This window comes from Salmo salar, chromosome 06, assembly GCF_965601325.2.
Source record: "Salmo salar chromosome 06, fSalSal1, whole genome shotgun sequence".
NCBI classification, from domain to species: domain Eukaryota; kingdom Metazoa; phylum Chordata; class Actinopteri; order Salmoniformes; family Salmonidae; genus Salmo; species Salmo salar.
The window spans coordinates 55013010-55027884 of NC_138296.1; the positions used below are offsets into that span (position 1 = coordinate 55013010).

Genomic DNA, 14875 nt, shown 5'->3' on the forward strand with positions numbered 1-14875 from the left:
GACGCCTTCACTTTTTCCAGTTTTTGTTACGTTACAGCCTTATTCTAAAATGTATTTCCTCATAAATCTACACACAACACCCCATAATGACAAAGCGAAAACAGGTTTTTAGAAATGTTTGGAAATGTATTAAAAATAAAAAACAGAAATAGCTTATTTACATAAGTATTCAGACCCTTAGCTATGAGACTCGAAATGGAGCTCAGGTGCATCCTGTAACTAAGCCACTTAAGAACATTAATTACCTAGTAAATACATAGTTATTACCCATTATTCCCGAGCTGGAACGTAAAGTGGCACCGAATTTACAGTGTAAACTTGAGTCCACTGTCATAACCCCAAGCCTATATTGTCTTGAATGGGTATTTCACTTGGGCTCTTATATGACATTTCTGTTTTGAAACAGTATGGATTTCTGGTGTCCTCGTTCAAAAGTTTTTGCCTGCTGCTATGCCAAATGAGATTGATGTTCATAGTCTATTGTGTGTTGCTAACTTGGGGTCTCTTCTGGACTGCAGGCAAACTCTCTCTGGAGGAGTTCATCAAAGGTGCCAAGAATGACCCTTCCATCGTCCGGCTCCTGCAATCTGACCAGGGAACCTCTCGCTAGTTCTTAAGACAAATGGACAACCGCACACAGTCCTGAACACAGGAAAGCAGACAGATGGACCCTGTATCATCCCATATCCAACCACATAGTTCACACGAGAAAGAGGTGGAAGAGGTTCAGTTGTCGTTACAACACCCATACCTTATTCCATGTATTATTGTTTACATTAGCAGTAGTTCCCTAGCCTGATCCCAGATCTGTTTGCATGGAGTTGACAAGACAGCACAAACAGATCTGGGACCAGACTAGCAGTTTCCCATATCCCAAGGCAGCGGTCTGAAAAATGCTTCCTACAGCGAATAATGTTTTCCGTTATGAAACATCCCATTCTACATCCACAGTACCACTGATACTCTTACATTTTCGTACAAATGTTTAAATGCTTAAGGTTTTATTTTTACTTGCCTTACTTCAGTCAAAGTGAAGTGCCATATCTTAATATTTGTAATGAATGTATTACACTTGTACGTATTATGGTAAGGAGAAATCAACCAAAATTAATATTTTGTATATTAACCATCCCGAGTATTATTGCAACCTTTACTGTAAATGTAATATTAGCTATGAACACAAGAGTTTCTCAATGTACAGGTATTTAGAAAATTCACTTTTTATTGCCCCCAACTGTACAGGCAGTTCCAGTGTATTAAAAACAGTATATTGTCATCTTTTGCAGTCACTGGTTTGTTTAACTCTACAGGGGATAAACTCATTTTCAATAAGGAAACACTGGGGATACGCACCCCGAAGACTACACTGCAAATGTGTGCGTTGTTTTTAGCTTGCTCCACCAGAAGCATCAGAAGAGAAAAAAAGAACATAAGCGACTGAGTTGTGTTCACTTCTCAGACACACGTCTTTGTGCTAGAAGTAGACTTGTAATGTAAAGAGATTATGCAACACAAGCCTCGGTGAAATGCTGCTTCTATGGTTTGTGTAGATAGCGTGTCCATTACGGGCGACTAAAGATGGAAAAACGGATATGCAACGTTTGCAGTCTAGTTTCAGGGTTAGAGATTCACTACGGTCATGGCTGTGAATGACCTCTATCCCTGTGGGAGTTAAACAAACCAGTAACTGCAAAAGATTACAAGATACTGGTTTTAATACACTGGAACTGCCAGTACAGTTGGGGGCAATAAAAATGTATTTTTCAAAATACCTGTGCTACAGCAATGGTACATTGTTAAAGTGAAAAACTCAAGATTTATTTTGTGTTCCTAGCTAAAATTACATTTACAGTAAAGCTTGTCGTTTCCCAACACAGAATACACATACATGAACAATGATGAAACAGTATTCTCTTTTTATTTTGTAACAAAAATGTCATTTTGTTTTCACACAATCTAAATAAAGTTGTGTAAGAAAAACAAGAAGTCCCACGGTATTGTCCTTTGTCCTGCACAGACACTGACGTTCTTACCGACAGAATAAAATAAAAATACAACTAAATCCCCAAAATATATATAGTCACATCTGGCCGGGCATGAAAGTGAAATCGGATACAACCATGTCTGATTAGCTTGACGTCAGAGTGATGAAACAAGGAAGAGGGGACGGTTGCAGAAAATAATGTTCCAACTGGACAGCCATATTCAGAAACCCCTTCATTGGCTAATCCACAAAGGCGGAATCTTACAGACATCGATAGCTCATAGGTATTTTACCTATCCAGGCGTTGTAAGATCTGGCAATATCTAAGCAGTAGAACTCGACCGATGCGAGAAGCTGCAGGTGTCTTTCTGACCCTGTTCAATTCACAGGAGGTTGGTGGCATCTAAATTGGGAAGGACGGGTTCATAGTAATGGTTGGAACGTTATAATTCGAATGGTATCGAACTCAAACACATGGTTGTAACGTTACAGCTATTATTATGAGCCAACCACCCCTCAGCAGCCTCCTGTGGTTCAATTACTTCAGCAATGCATCCTTGCGTCTTTCCAACCTTCTTTGAAGGTCTCACAGATCTGAATTTGTTGGACTGATGGAAGTAAATGGGTGGTAAGCTTCCTAACACCTCTCTAATCGCTTATAGATCTGTGTTAACCTGAAGGAAACAGAGGGAAGAATGCATTTCTCAACAGGGACACGCTCTCTTAAATTTATTTCATCTCCTGGGGGATTTCAGTAACAGGGCGACCCAGTCTCCAACTTGCTCCACGGGAGAGGAGAGACTGGCCACGCCGAGGTAGACCAGACAGACAAGATGTCGTCAAACCGGAACGCTGGGCCTACAACTCGTCCTTGCCAAAGTTGTCGTCTAGGTCCACGTCACTCAGGTCGTAGTCATCCTCCACGGGAAGCTGGGGATAAAAGAGGAGAGAGAGAGGATTGAGGACTGGGCAGACAAACAATATAACATATTCATTAGAAACAAAACGTAAGAAAGCGAACCAAAACGGGGAGGGGTTAACTTTTTCGCACAACTTATTCTGTTGCAAAAATGTTCCCAATGATGTGCACAAATGAATACGACCCTGTGGTGTATTCAGTGGGGTGAAACTATTCTGTTGGACATACCATCATATCGGTTCTACACTATTTCTATCTAGATGTTCTGTAACGTTACATCATCATGAACTGGCCCGAGGCAAGACTTGGGTAAAGCCCTTCTTCACTATTTAAAAAGAAAAGCTCAAATTACCTCGTTCAGCCAAAACTGTATTATGGTATGAGGAGCGCCGCATCTCATCCACCCTATGACCACTCCCACTCACCTCTCCGTCTTTGCCGTCCCAGGCCTCGACAGAGTTGATAATAGGCAAAGCCCCACCCCCAACGGTAGCAGTGGAGCCGCGGCCTACAGACAGATCCCTAAAAATAAGAGAGAAAAGATTCCTTAGAATGATACTGTACCACACCTGATTAGCTGCTCACCAGGACCGTAATTAGCTAAATCAAGTTGGAGCAAAAGCCTTTAGACCCAGTAGCTCTCCAGGAAGAGGGTTGGGTAAGGGTAGCGTCCCAAATGGCACCCTATTCCCTTTATAGGCACTATTAAAGTAGTGCATTATATAGGGAATAGGGTGCCATTTAGGACGCATCCACTATACTGTGTAAAACACTAAATGAGAGGGCGCCCCTACCTGAGGAACTCGTGAATGCCAGTCTCGCTGAACGAGCCCTTGAGCAGGGCGAACTTCATCTTGCGGGCGTTGATGGCCGCCATGGCGGGGTAGCCAAACCCTCCGATGCCCAGCGACGCCTCTAGCTCCATCTGAGCACCAGCCTCAGTCCACAGCCAGCTAGAGAGAGAGAAGACTTGCATTGCTAATCAAACAAAGTTATATTGGATAAATTAATTCATCCACAGTCAGAGATCAAAATCATTCACACAGACAGTTGTGTGCGTTTGAGATCAATTGCATTGGCTAATCCACAAATCCTATTGAGTAGTAATATAGGATAAAATAACTTGTATATCAGTCTGTCTGCTCAGTCGGTGATGTGTTCAAATGCGGCCTCTATATACTGACCCCCACATCTTCTTCTTGTACTTCTCTGCCATCTTCATCATCACCTCCAGGTAGCCATTCCTGCCTGCTGCACCTGCAACGAGGCAAGAAAGGGACAGGTCAGTCTTGTACAGATCCAAAACGGCAAAATCAATGCATCATGAGGTACAACTCCACGTGCCATATTAAACAGCCTGAGAATATAAGCATGAACTTGATCAGGGGACTAACTGAAGAGAGTAGTTCCAGCTAACCTGTGTCCAGGATGTGGGGAAGCACAGCAATGACACAGAGCTGGTAATCATCACAGGTCTTCTTCAGGACATCTGCATTAAGGATCTGAGAGAGTCACACACACACACACATTCAGAATCTGAAAAACACACTAAACGTCAAAGTTAGATGTCTTCTATTTAAAATATATGTTTTTGTTCTAATTAACTTTCAGCTGCAGAGCATAAAACAATAGGGGTGTAACGGTTCACCAAACCCACGATTCAGTACTTTGATGTTTTGGGGGTCACGGTTCGGGTGTGGTACAGCGGAAAAATGAAATTCCAACAGTTACTGTAGTTAATTGTTGTTTATTTGGCAAAATTAAAAAAGCACCCTATTTGTGGCCCAAGTACAGTTTCTGTGACATCATTCACGAAGTCACCGGCATGGTCTGTTGTAACAGGGGTCGTTAAATTGGGTCTCTGTTGAAGTTTATAAAGTTGGACCCTTTCCGAAATGGACGGCGGGCTTTCCCACCAGAACAAATATGCATTAATACATTTTTCAATATAGAGACACGTTCCGAACAGGCCCGAGGACGACCAGTTCCGTATAAACGTGGTTGGATCAGAGTAAGGGAAGCAGCAGAAGAGTCCATTTGTGAGCTACTTTATTAACCAGAGCTGATACAGCGCGAGGGAGAGCAGGCGGAAGTGGGGCCTTGCGGTGTGTGTGTGTGTACTGTGAGCGAGTGAAACAAGAGCAAGGATGGAGGTAGAGGCAGCAACCAACTGATCCGACTTGCGCTAGTAGACTAACTTCTAGCTTGTCATAGTTAGGTTATCTATCATCCAATATGCTTACGTAGTACCGGTTGACTCCAACAAACCGAGAGAAGCTAGTTGGCTAAAACAGCTAGTTAAGTTAGCTAGCCGGGCTAATTTAATATTCAAGCACTTTCTTCCTGTCCTACAGTTAAATAACACCTACATTCAAATTACTAAATAGCAGCCTATCTGTAGGCTATTGTTTGTTGTAGCGTATACTTCTCATTTTACTTTTAATTCCATCTCCTAACTTGCTTTGCTAAACACGGAGGCTCTATGATTGAAATTGAGAATTTCAATAAGCATTTTTCTACGGCTGGCCATGCGTTCCACCTGGCTACCCCCAACCCGGTCAACAGCCCTGCACCCCCCACAGCAACTCGCCCAAGCCTCCCCCATTTCTCCTTCACCCAAATCCAGATAGCCGATGTTCTGAAAGAGCTGCAAAATCTGGGCCCTTACAAATCAGCTGGGCTACACAATCTGGACCCTCTCTAAAATTATCTGCCGAAATTGTTGCAACCCCTAATACTAGCCTGTTCAACCTCTCTTTCGTATCGTCTGAGATTCCCAAAGATTGGAAAGCTGCCGCGGTCATCCCCCTCTTCAAAGGGGGAGAAACTCTAGACCCAAACTGCTACAGACCTATATCTATCCTACCCTGCGTTTTTAAGGTCTTCGAAAGCCAAGTTAACAAACAGATCACCGACCATTTTGAATCCCACCGTACCTTCTCCGCTATGCAATCTGGTTTCCAAGCTGGTCATGGGTACACCTCAGCCACGCTCAAGGTCCTAAACGATGCCATAACCGCCACCGATAAGAGACATTACTGTGCAGCCGTATTCATCGACCTGGCCAAAGCTGTCGACTCTGTCAATCATCACATTCTTATTGGCAGACTCAACAGCCTTGGTTTCTCAAATGATTACCTCGCCTGGTTCACCAAGTACTTCTCTGATAGAGATCAGTGTGTAAAATCGGAGGGCCTGTTGTCCGCACCTCTGGCAGTCTCTATGGGGGTGCCACAAAGTTCAATTCTTGGGCCGACTCTCTTCTCTTTACACATCAATGATGTCGCTCTTGCTGCTGGTGATTCTCTGATCCACCTCTACGCAGACGACACCATTCTGTATACCTCTGGCCCTTCTTTTGACACTTAACTAACCTCCAGACGAGCTTCAATGCCATACAACTCTTTTTCGTGGCCTCCAACTGCTCTTAAATGCAAGTAAAACTAAATGCATGCTCTTCAACCGATCGCTGCCCGCACCAGCCCGCATCACCACTCTGGAAGGTTCTGACTTAGAATATGTGGACAACTTCAAATACCTAGGTGTCTGGTTAAACCGTAAACTCTCCTTCCAGACTCACATTAAACATCTCCAATCCAAAATTAAATCTAGAATCGGCTTCCTATTTCACAACAACGCATCCTTCACTCACGCTGCCAAACATACCCTTGTAAAACTGACCATCCTACCGATCCTTGACTTCGGTGATGTCATTTACAAAATAGCCTCCAACACTCTACTCAACAAATTGGATGCAGTCTATCACAGTGCCATCCGTTTTGTCACCAAAGCCCCATATACTACCCACCACTGCGACCTGTACGCTCTTGTTGGCTGGCCCTCGCTTCATACTCGTCGCCAAACCCACTGGCTCCAGGTCATCTACAAGTCTATGCTAGGTAAAGCCCCACCTTATCTCAGCTCACTGGTCACCATAGCAGCACCCACCCGTAGCACGCGCTCCAGCAGGTGTATCTCACTGGTCACCCCCAAAGCCAATTCATCCTTTGGCCGCCTTTCCTTCCAGTTCTCTGCTGCCAATGACTGGAACAAACTGCAAAAATCACTGAAGCTGGAGACTCGTATCTCCCGCACTAGCTTTAAGCACCAGCTGTCAGAGCAGCTCACAGATCACTGCACCTGTACATAGCCCATCTGTAAATAGCCCATCCAACTACCTCATCCCCATACTGTATTTATTTATCTTGCTCCTTTGCACCCCAGTATCTCTACTTGCACATTCATCTTCTGCACATCTACCATTCCAGTGTTTAATTGCTATATTGTAATTACTTCGCCACCATGGCCTATTTATTTCCTTACCTCCCTTATCCTACATCATTTGCACACACGGCATATAGACTTTTTCTACTGTATTATTGACTGTATGTTTGCTTATTCCATGTGTAACTCTGTTGTTGTATGTGTCGAACTGCTTTGCTTTATCTTGGCCAGGTCGCAGTTGTAAATGAGAACTTATTCTCAACTGACCTACCTGGTTAAATAAATGGTTAAATAAAATACAAAAATGACTGTAATGGCACTTTGATGACTTGTGATTGGCGACAACAACAAGCTGCATAGGCTATTCTCGTTGAGCAGTGGAGAACATACTATTAACTTATCTAGAACTCTGTCCATCGCCATTGTAATCGACTGTGCAGCCAAAATGTTCCCGAACGGGTGGTAGGGTTAGGGGAAAATAATAAAGGACAATCTATTTGAAAAAATATGGGGGATTGGGAACGATGCAGACAATGACATTAATGGAAGGCACAATCTGCAATATTAAAGCTGATCTACCCCCTAAAAAAAAATATGTTCCCAAATATGGAGATTTAAACAATGATGTAGGATCCTCTCCAATTCTGGTTTATCAATCCCACCATCTACTGGTCTCGGTTGCACCTCACAAAAGAATAGTTTGAAATCACCAATTAAGATTATAATTTTGATTACGTGCGCATAGGCTGTAGTTGTTTTAAAAGAACACCCTACAATGTTTTCAGCGCAGAATTTACTCATGAGGCAATGGCATACAACGCAGCGTAGGCATAGGCTATAGGCCTGGTGTTTAGATTTATATACTGAACAATAATATCAATGCAACATGTAAAGTGTTGGTCCCATGTTTCATGAGCTGAAATTAAAGATCCCAGAAATGTTCTGAACGCACAAAAAGCATAGTGAGAATTTCTCCTTTGCCAAGATAATCCATCCACCTGACAGGTGTGGTATATCAAGAAACTGATTAAAAAGCATGATCCTTAGACAGGTGCTGGGGACAATAAAAGGCCACTAAATGTGCAGTTTTGTTACACAACACAATGCCACAGATATCTCAAGGTTTGAGGGAGCGTGCAATTGGTATGCTGAATGCAGGAATGTCCACAAGAGTTGTTCCTGAGAACTGAACGTTCATTTCTTTACCATAAGCCACCTCCAATGTCGTTTTAGAGAATTTGCCAGTACGTCCAACCAGGTTCTCAACCGCAGACCACGTGTAACCACGCCAGCCCAGGCCCTCCATATCCAGCTTCTTCACCTGCGGGATCGTCTGAGATAAACCACCCAGACAGCTGATGAAACAGTATTTTGGGCTGTAATAAAGCCCCTTTGTGGGGGAAAACGAATTCCAGTGGGTGGGCCCCACATGGCTGCGCCCCTGCCCAGTCATGTGAAATCCGTAGATTAGGACCTAATTTATTAATTTCAATTGACTGATTTCCTTATATGAACTGTAATTCAGTAAAATGGCTGAAATTGTATGTTGTGTTTATATTTTTGTTCAGTATATATGCATTCATTCGAATTCACAGTGTGCACCGTGGTTTGGTATGAATGTGTACCGTTAGAGCCCAATAAAACAATATCTTAGGGCCTCCCGAGTGGCACTGCATCGCAGTGTTGCGGCATCACAACAGCCTGGGGTTCGATCCCAGGCTGTGTCATTACCGGCCGTCACCGGAATTCTTATAGGGCGCCCCACAATTGGCCCAGCGTCGTCCGAGTTGGGGGGGAGGCGCTTTACTTGGCTCATCGCACTCTAGCGACTCCTTGTGGCGGGCAGTGCGCCTGCAGGTTGACTTCAGTTGTCAGTTGTTTCCTCCGATACATTGGTGTGGCTGGCTTCCGGGTTAACTTTTTTGGGATAGGGGCAGTATTCAGAAATTCAGATGAATACGTGCCCAAATTAAACTGCCTGCTTCTCGGGCCAAGAAGGTAGGATATGCATATTATTAGCAGATTTGGATTGAAAACACACTGTTTGAATGATGTTTGTGAGTATAACAGAACTCATATGGCAGGAAAAAAAACAGAGAAAAAAAATCCAACCAGGAAGTGACTTGTAGTTTTTCTATCTAATCCCTATTCAAACTACAGTGTCTGTGGGGTCATTTTGCACTTCCTAAGTCTTCCATTGGCTGTCAACAGCCTTTAGAAACTTGTTTCATCCTTCTACTGTTACTGGGCAGAGAATAGGAGCTCAGTCAATCAGTGGACTGCCTGGGACCAGTGAGTTGTTTACTGCACGGCACGTTGGCGCACCGCTCCTTCTTTATCCTCTGTAATAAATACGCAATTGTCCGGTTGGAATATTATCGAAGTTATGTTAAAAAGACCCTAAGGATTGATTGTAAACATCGTTTGACATGTTTCTACGAACGGTAATGGAACATTTTGACTTTTTGTCTCTGGTTTTACGCTCGCGCGTTATGCCTTTGGATAGTGATCTGAACGTGCGAACAAAAGGAGGTATTTGGACATAAATATGGAGTATTTCGAACAAAAATAACATTTCTTGTGGAAGTGGGAGTCCTGGGAGTGCATTCCGACAAAGATCAGCAAAGGGAAGATTCATAATATTAATTCTGAGTTTAGTTGACTCCAGAACTTGGCCGGTAACTGTATAGCTTGCTTTGATGGCTGAGCTCTGTACTCAGAATATTGAAAAGTGTGCTTTCGCCGTAAAGCGATTTTAAAATCTGACACAGCGGTTGCATTAAGGAGAAGTGTATCTATAATTCTTTCAATAACCGTTGTAAATTTTATCAACGTTTATGATGAGTATTTTGGTAAATTGATGTGCTCATTCACCGGTAGTTTTGGTGGGAATACATTTTCTGAACATCACGGGCCAATGTAAAATGGGGTTTATGGATATAAATATGAACTTTATCGAACAAAACATACATGTATTTTGTAACATTGAGTCCTGGGAGTGTCATCTGATGAAGATCAAAGGTTAGTGATTCATTTTAGCTGTATTTCTGGTTTTTGTGACGCCTCTCTTTGCTTGGAAAATGGCTGTGTGGTTTTTCATGTTTAGGCGCTGTCCTAACATAATCTAATGTTATGCTTTCGCCATAAAGCCTTTTTGAAATCGGACACTGTGGTTGGATTAAGGAGCATCTTATCTTTAAAATGGTGTATAATACTTGTGTGTTTGAGAAATTTGAATTATGAGATTTTTGTTGTTTTGAATTTTCCGCCCTGCTATTTCACTGGCTGTACCGCGGGACGCCAGCGTCCCACATGTCCCAGAGAGGTTTTAAGCGAGCGGGTGTTATTAAAAAGAGCAGTTTGGCGGGTCATGTTTTTTTGGAGGACGCATGACTCGACCTTCGCCTCTCCTGAGCCCATTGGAGAGTTGCAGCGATGAGACAAGATCATAATCACGAAATTGTGGAGGAAAGAAAAAAATATATATACATTTGTTTTTATGCTCTCCATCAAAGTAAATAATCTTATTGTACATGCAGACACGGACTCGCAGACACGGACCTCGAGCAACTCCGGAGGAGCTGCATTGTCGGAGAACAGGTCCAGAGCCCCGGCAATGATGTCACCTCGGGTCCTCCCCCCCTGGTAGTCCTCAGGCTCCTCCCCCTTCTTGAAGATCTTAATGGTGGGAAATCCACGGATCTGCAGATACAGAGAGAGAAACAGGACAAACCTCAGTCCATGGCCACGTTCAGTTGGCAAACTTGGTGGAACATTGCCGATAGAGATGTCATGAATAGGCGGACGTGATTCCTTAATTTCTAGATCTTTCGTTCCATCTAAACTTTCTTCTGTTGTGTACAGATGAACAGACAGACATCAGTGGTGAAGCTACACTGATAGTATCTGACTGGTGTGGTGTTTTGGTGGGTGTTTCCTGCTCACCCCGTAGCGGCTGGCCAGACCTTGGTGCACGGTGGCATCCACTGCTCCAAGGTGGACCTTGTCCTTGGTCTGCTCCTTGACGGCCGAGGCTGCAGCCGCCCACTCAGGCTCCAGGCTCTTGCAGTGGCCACACCAGGGGGCAAAGAACTCCACTAGCCACACTTCATCACTGTTCAGAACCAGCCGGTCAAAGTTGTCGTCGGTCAGCTCCACAACATCTTTCTTACTACCGCCGCCACCACCACCGCCTCCACTCTAGAGAAAGACAACCACGAAGATACGTTAACTTAGACGTACCGCTTACACTCTGCTCAAAATATACAGTGCCTTCTGTAATTATTGGGACAGGGACACGTTCTTGTTTTGGCTCTGTACTCCAGCACTTTGGATTTCAACTGACACAATGACTGAGGTTAAAGTGCAGACTGTCAGCTTTAATGTGAGGGTATTTTCATCCATATACAGGTGAGCCATTTAGAAATTACAGCACTTTTTGTACATAATCCCCCAATTTTAGGGGACCAAAAGAACTGGGACAAATTCACATGTGTATTAAAGTAAAGTAATCAAAAGTGTAGTATTTGGTCCCATATTCCAAGCACGCAACAATTACATCAAGCTTGTGACTGACTCTACAATCCTGTTAAATGCATTTGCTGTTTGTTTTGGTTGTGTTTAGAAACATCTTCTATTCTTATTTACAATAATAGTGACTCCAAAAGGACACATTATTTACTATTAATTTCTATTGGGCACAAAAAAGTGTGTAGAGTCACAAGCTTGCTGTAATCATTGCGTGCTAGGAATATGGGACCAAATACCAAAATTGGACTACTACAATACAGATAAGTGAATTTGTCTCAATACTTTTGGTCCCCTAAAAAAATGGGGGGGGGGGGAAACAGTGCTGTAATTTCTATACGGTTCATCCGATACGGATGAAAATACCCTCAAATTAAAGCTGACATTCTGCACTTTACCCTCATAGTCATTGTATCTTTTAAAATCTGAAGTGCAGAGCCAAAACAACAAATGTGTCACTGTCCAAATAATTACATAGGGCACTGTATGTTTCAACAAAAAGAGACTTGACATGATTCTTAAAACACACACTGTCATTTTACAATTCTTTCAACAGGTGGCTAAATGCATGTTGTAGGACACTGGAGTCATGTGCAATAGGGTACAACGTAGCAAAACGTTTTGTAACGGAAAACAACAATCTGTAATTATTGGACGAGATCAGATAGTACCTCCCCATTTCTAAACATTTTCTTCCTACTGAACATGACCCAGCCTAGGTGTAAGTAGTAGTTACCTGTCTACTGTAGTCAGAGCCACCCGACCTGCCACTCATCCTGTCCTTCACCAGAGTTTGAAGAGCATTCAGGGCCCCGTCCACAATGGCCTGGCTACTGCGCCCACCTGAGGGAGGGAGAAAGATTATTAACACCACTGTTTCCTAAACGCCCCACAGTTTGGAAACCACTGCACTAGACACCAAAATAAATAAAACGAACCAAAATAGGGATGGATAAACTGAGCTTGTTTTTGTTTTCCGTTGCAAAATGTTTTGCTATGGGTGTGCACTAATGAATACAAACCCAGGGTTGTGTTCATTAGGCACGAAACGGAAGAAAATGGGACTGAAACAGGGAGGGACTACCTGAACCAATAAGAAACGCAGATTTTTTATTAATTGAAAAGCTACTAGACGTACCTTGGTAATCGTCGGGCTTGTTCTTATTGGCACCGAAGATCTTGATGGTGGGGAAGCCTCTGACACTGTACTGACCACCCAGCGATTTGTGCTGGTCGGCGTCCACCGCACCGACCTTAACGATCCCCTGAGGGAAGAGAAAACAGTGAGAGGCTATTGTCATTGGTATAGCTCATAGAGTGCTAGTGAGTTCTATTTGTTTTGTACTCAAAACTAGAAAGATATAAACCCACACCATAGCAATCTCACAAAGTTGTCAGTTGTCATGAAAAGGTATACTCCGCTTATTGTGAATTCAGTTAGTGATCAAATTGTCCTGCACAGCTGTGATCGCTGTATGTGGAATGCACTGTAGTAATGTGCAGTCTATGTCGCTAGTGACATAGCACTGTAATAAAACATCTTAAGTTTAACTAATTTTGGTGATATTAAACCAAAAGACAGTGTCATAACACTGCAATAACAAATGTGCAGTTTACCTTCAAGGCTGTAGCTGTTTTCTTCCAATCAGCAGTCAGACTCTGGCAGTGGCCACACCTGTGGAGAGAAACAGTTAAGTCTGAGGCACCAGACTACACACAGCCGCAAATCGGCAAAGTGAGGTCTACACAAATCCTATCAAAGACTTTCATAACAATCTGAAGGATAGTGAGTAATTCTGGTTTTGCAAAGACCTGCAACAGATGTTTTTTGAGACAGGATGCATGCAGTGGCTTCAAGATCATGTCAAAGGGAATATGGGTTTACTAATATATCAACTTCTTTATCATTGTCATAATTGACCCCTATAAACTGGGGGGTAATTCAGTGAGGTGAAGTGATCAGAAAGCTGCAGAAATGTAATTGACAACTCCCTATTCTGCCTGACAGACAACGTAATCCATTCTACACCAGACATTTCTATCTAAACATTTTGTAATGTTACACCCTCCTGAATGCGCCCCAGGTCTACAAACAGTGTTGGGTGTCCCTCCTTGACAGGTTATTGGGATAAGGAGATTTCATACAACACTAACTACTGCTTGGTGGCAATTTCACTCTCGAGCAAGTTGTCAGTATCTCATTGGGCCTAGAGAAGATTCGACCACTCACCAAGGTGCGTAAAATTCGATGAGCCATAGGCTGTCGCTCTGAAGAACCTCCTGGTTGAAGTTGGAGGGGTTGAGTTCAACCACATCATCGCTAGCAGAGTAGAAGCCTTGGACCATAAAGACCAGGGAACACCCCAACAGAGCTGGTGGGAAATAGGAAAGGAGCTGAATGTGAGATGCGTCTGTTCACAATGTCATGTTGCATACGTAAGCAAATTAACACAACAGAACAATTCCATTGTCTACAGTTCAGCAGAAAAAATAAGTATCTATCTAGCTAGCTTGTTAGCATAGGTAGCTAGCGCTACAAAAGTTGGCACATCAAGCCAAACTGCAAATACCTATTTAACTAGTTAGCTTACAATACAGGAGCTGTTTGAGCCGTCATCAGGTATTCATTTTGCTGGTCGTCTTTTAAGCCATCCTGTAGCTGTCATTGTTAGTTAGTTTACAAGGCCACGAACATTCATATGGTTAGCTACAGTGAAGCAAAATGTAACCTGATTCAATAGCTAGCTAACGTTAGCAATATTGCACACATCGTATTATGGCCACCATGATATTAACCTAGTTATAATACAAAAACATCTGAACACAAGCTGTTTAGACTTTCTTACCAAGTAAAAGTGTCATGCTTCTCTGTGCACCTCTCCAATTTCTTGTCACGCGCAGCGCTAGACGAGAGGGCGACAAAATCTTACCGTGGCCCACGCTGATTGGTTCTCTGCAGGCTGTGCCGCTCCACGTCCAATCAGAGCTCGCCGTGTAGTTTTTACCAACAGGGGGGAAAAAGGAAGGAAGATTTTTTTTTTTTAAAGGAAGGAAGATGCTTGCAGAGCCAAGATGCTACCAGTGCAAGTGATTTATTACAAATATTTTTCTTAGTTTGTTGCATAGGCCTTTATCAATAAAACGTCACAATACAGTGCATAGACCTGAGAGACCTGAGTCTCTATTTAGGTTTGGTCAGGGTGTGATTTGGGTGGGAATTC

The 14875-nt window shown here is 43.1% G+C and overlaps 2 protein-coding genes across 4 annotated transcripts in view; one reads left to right on the forward strand and one right to left on the reverse strand.

The window, feature by feature from the left end:
• LOC106607564 (hippocalcin-like protein 1) overlaps positions 1-1986 on the forward strand; it is a 22916-nt gene extending 20930 nt beyond the window's left edge. For all 3 annotated transcript variants that reach the window (XM_014204618.3, XM_014204616.3, XM_014204617.3), the window contains exon 4: positions 519-1986. In XM_014204618.3, the coding sequence (XP_014060093.1) occupies positions 519-610 (92 nt within the window). In that variant the 3' untranslated portion in view covers positions 611-1986. The remainder of the gene's footprint in view (positions 1-518) is intronic.
• On the reverse strand, positions 1895-14638 carry LOC106607563 (protein disulfide-isomerase A6). Its single transcript, XM_014204615.3, has 12 exons — positions 14501-14638; positions 13885-14026; positions 13272-13329; positions 12793-12919; positions 12391-12497; positions 11073-11327; positions 10689-10829; positions 4321-4405; positions 4088-4160; positions 3698-3856; positions 3329-3425; positions 1895-2914 (listed from the first exon to the last, which is right to left on the reverse strand). Exons 1-12 carry the CDS (start codon positions 14514-14516, stop codon positions 2843-2845), a joined length of 1332 nt encoding a protein of 443 aa, XP_014060090.1. The 5' UTR covers positions 14517-14638; the 3' UTR covers positions 1895-2842.
• Positions 14639-14875: the final 237 nt, after the last annotated feature.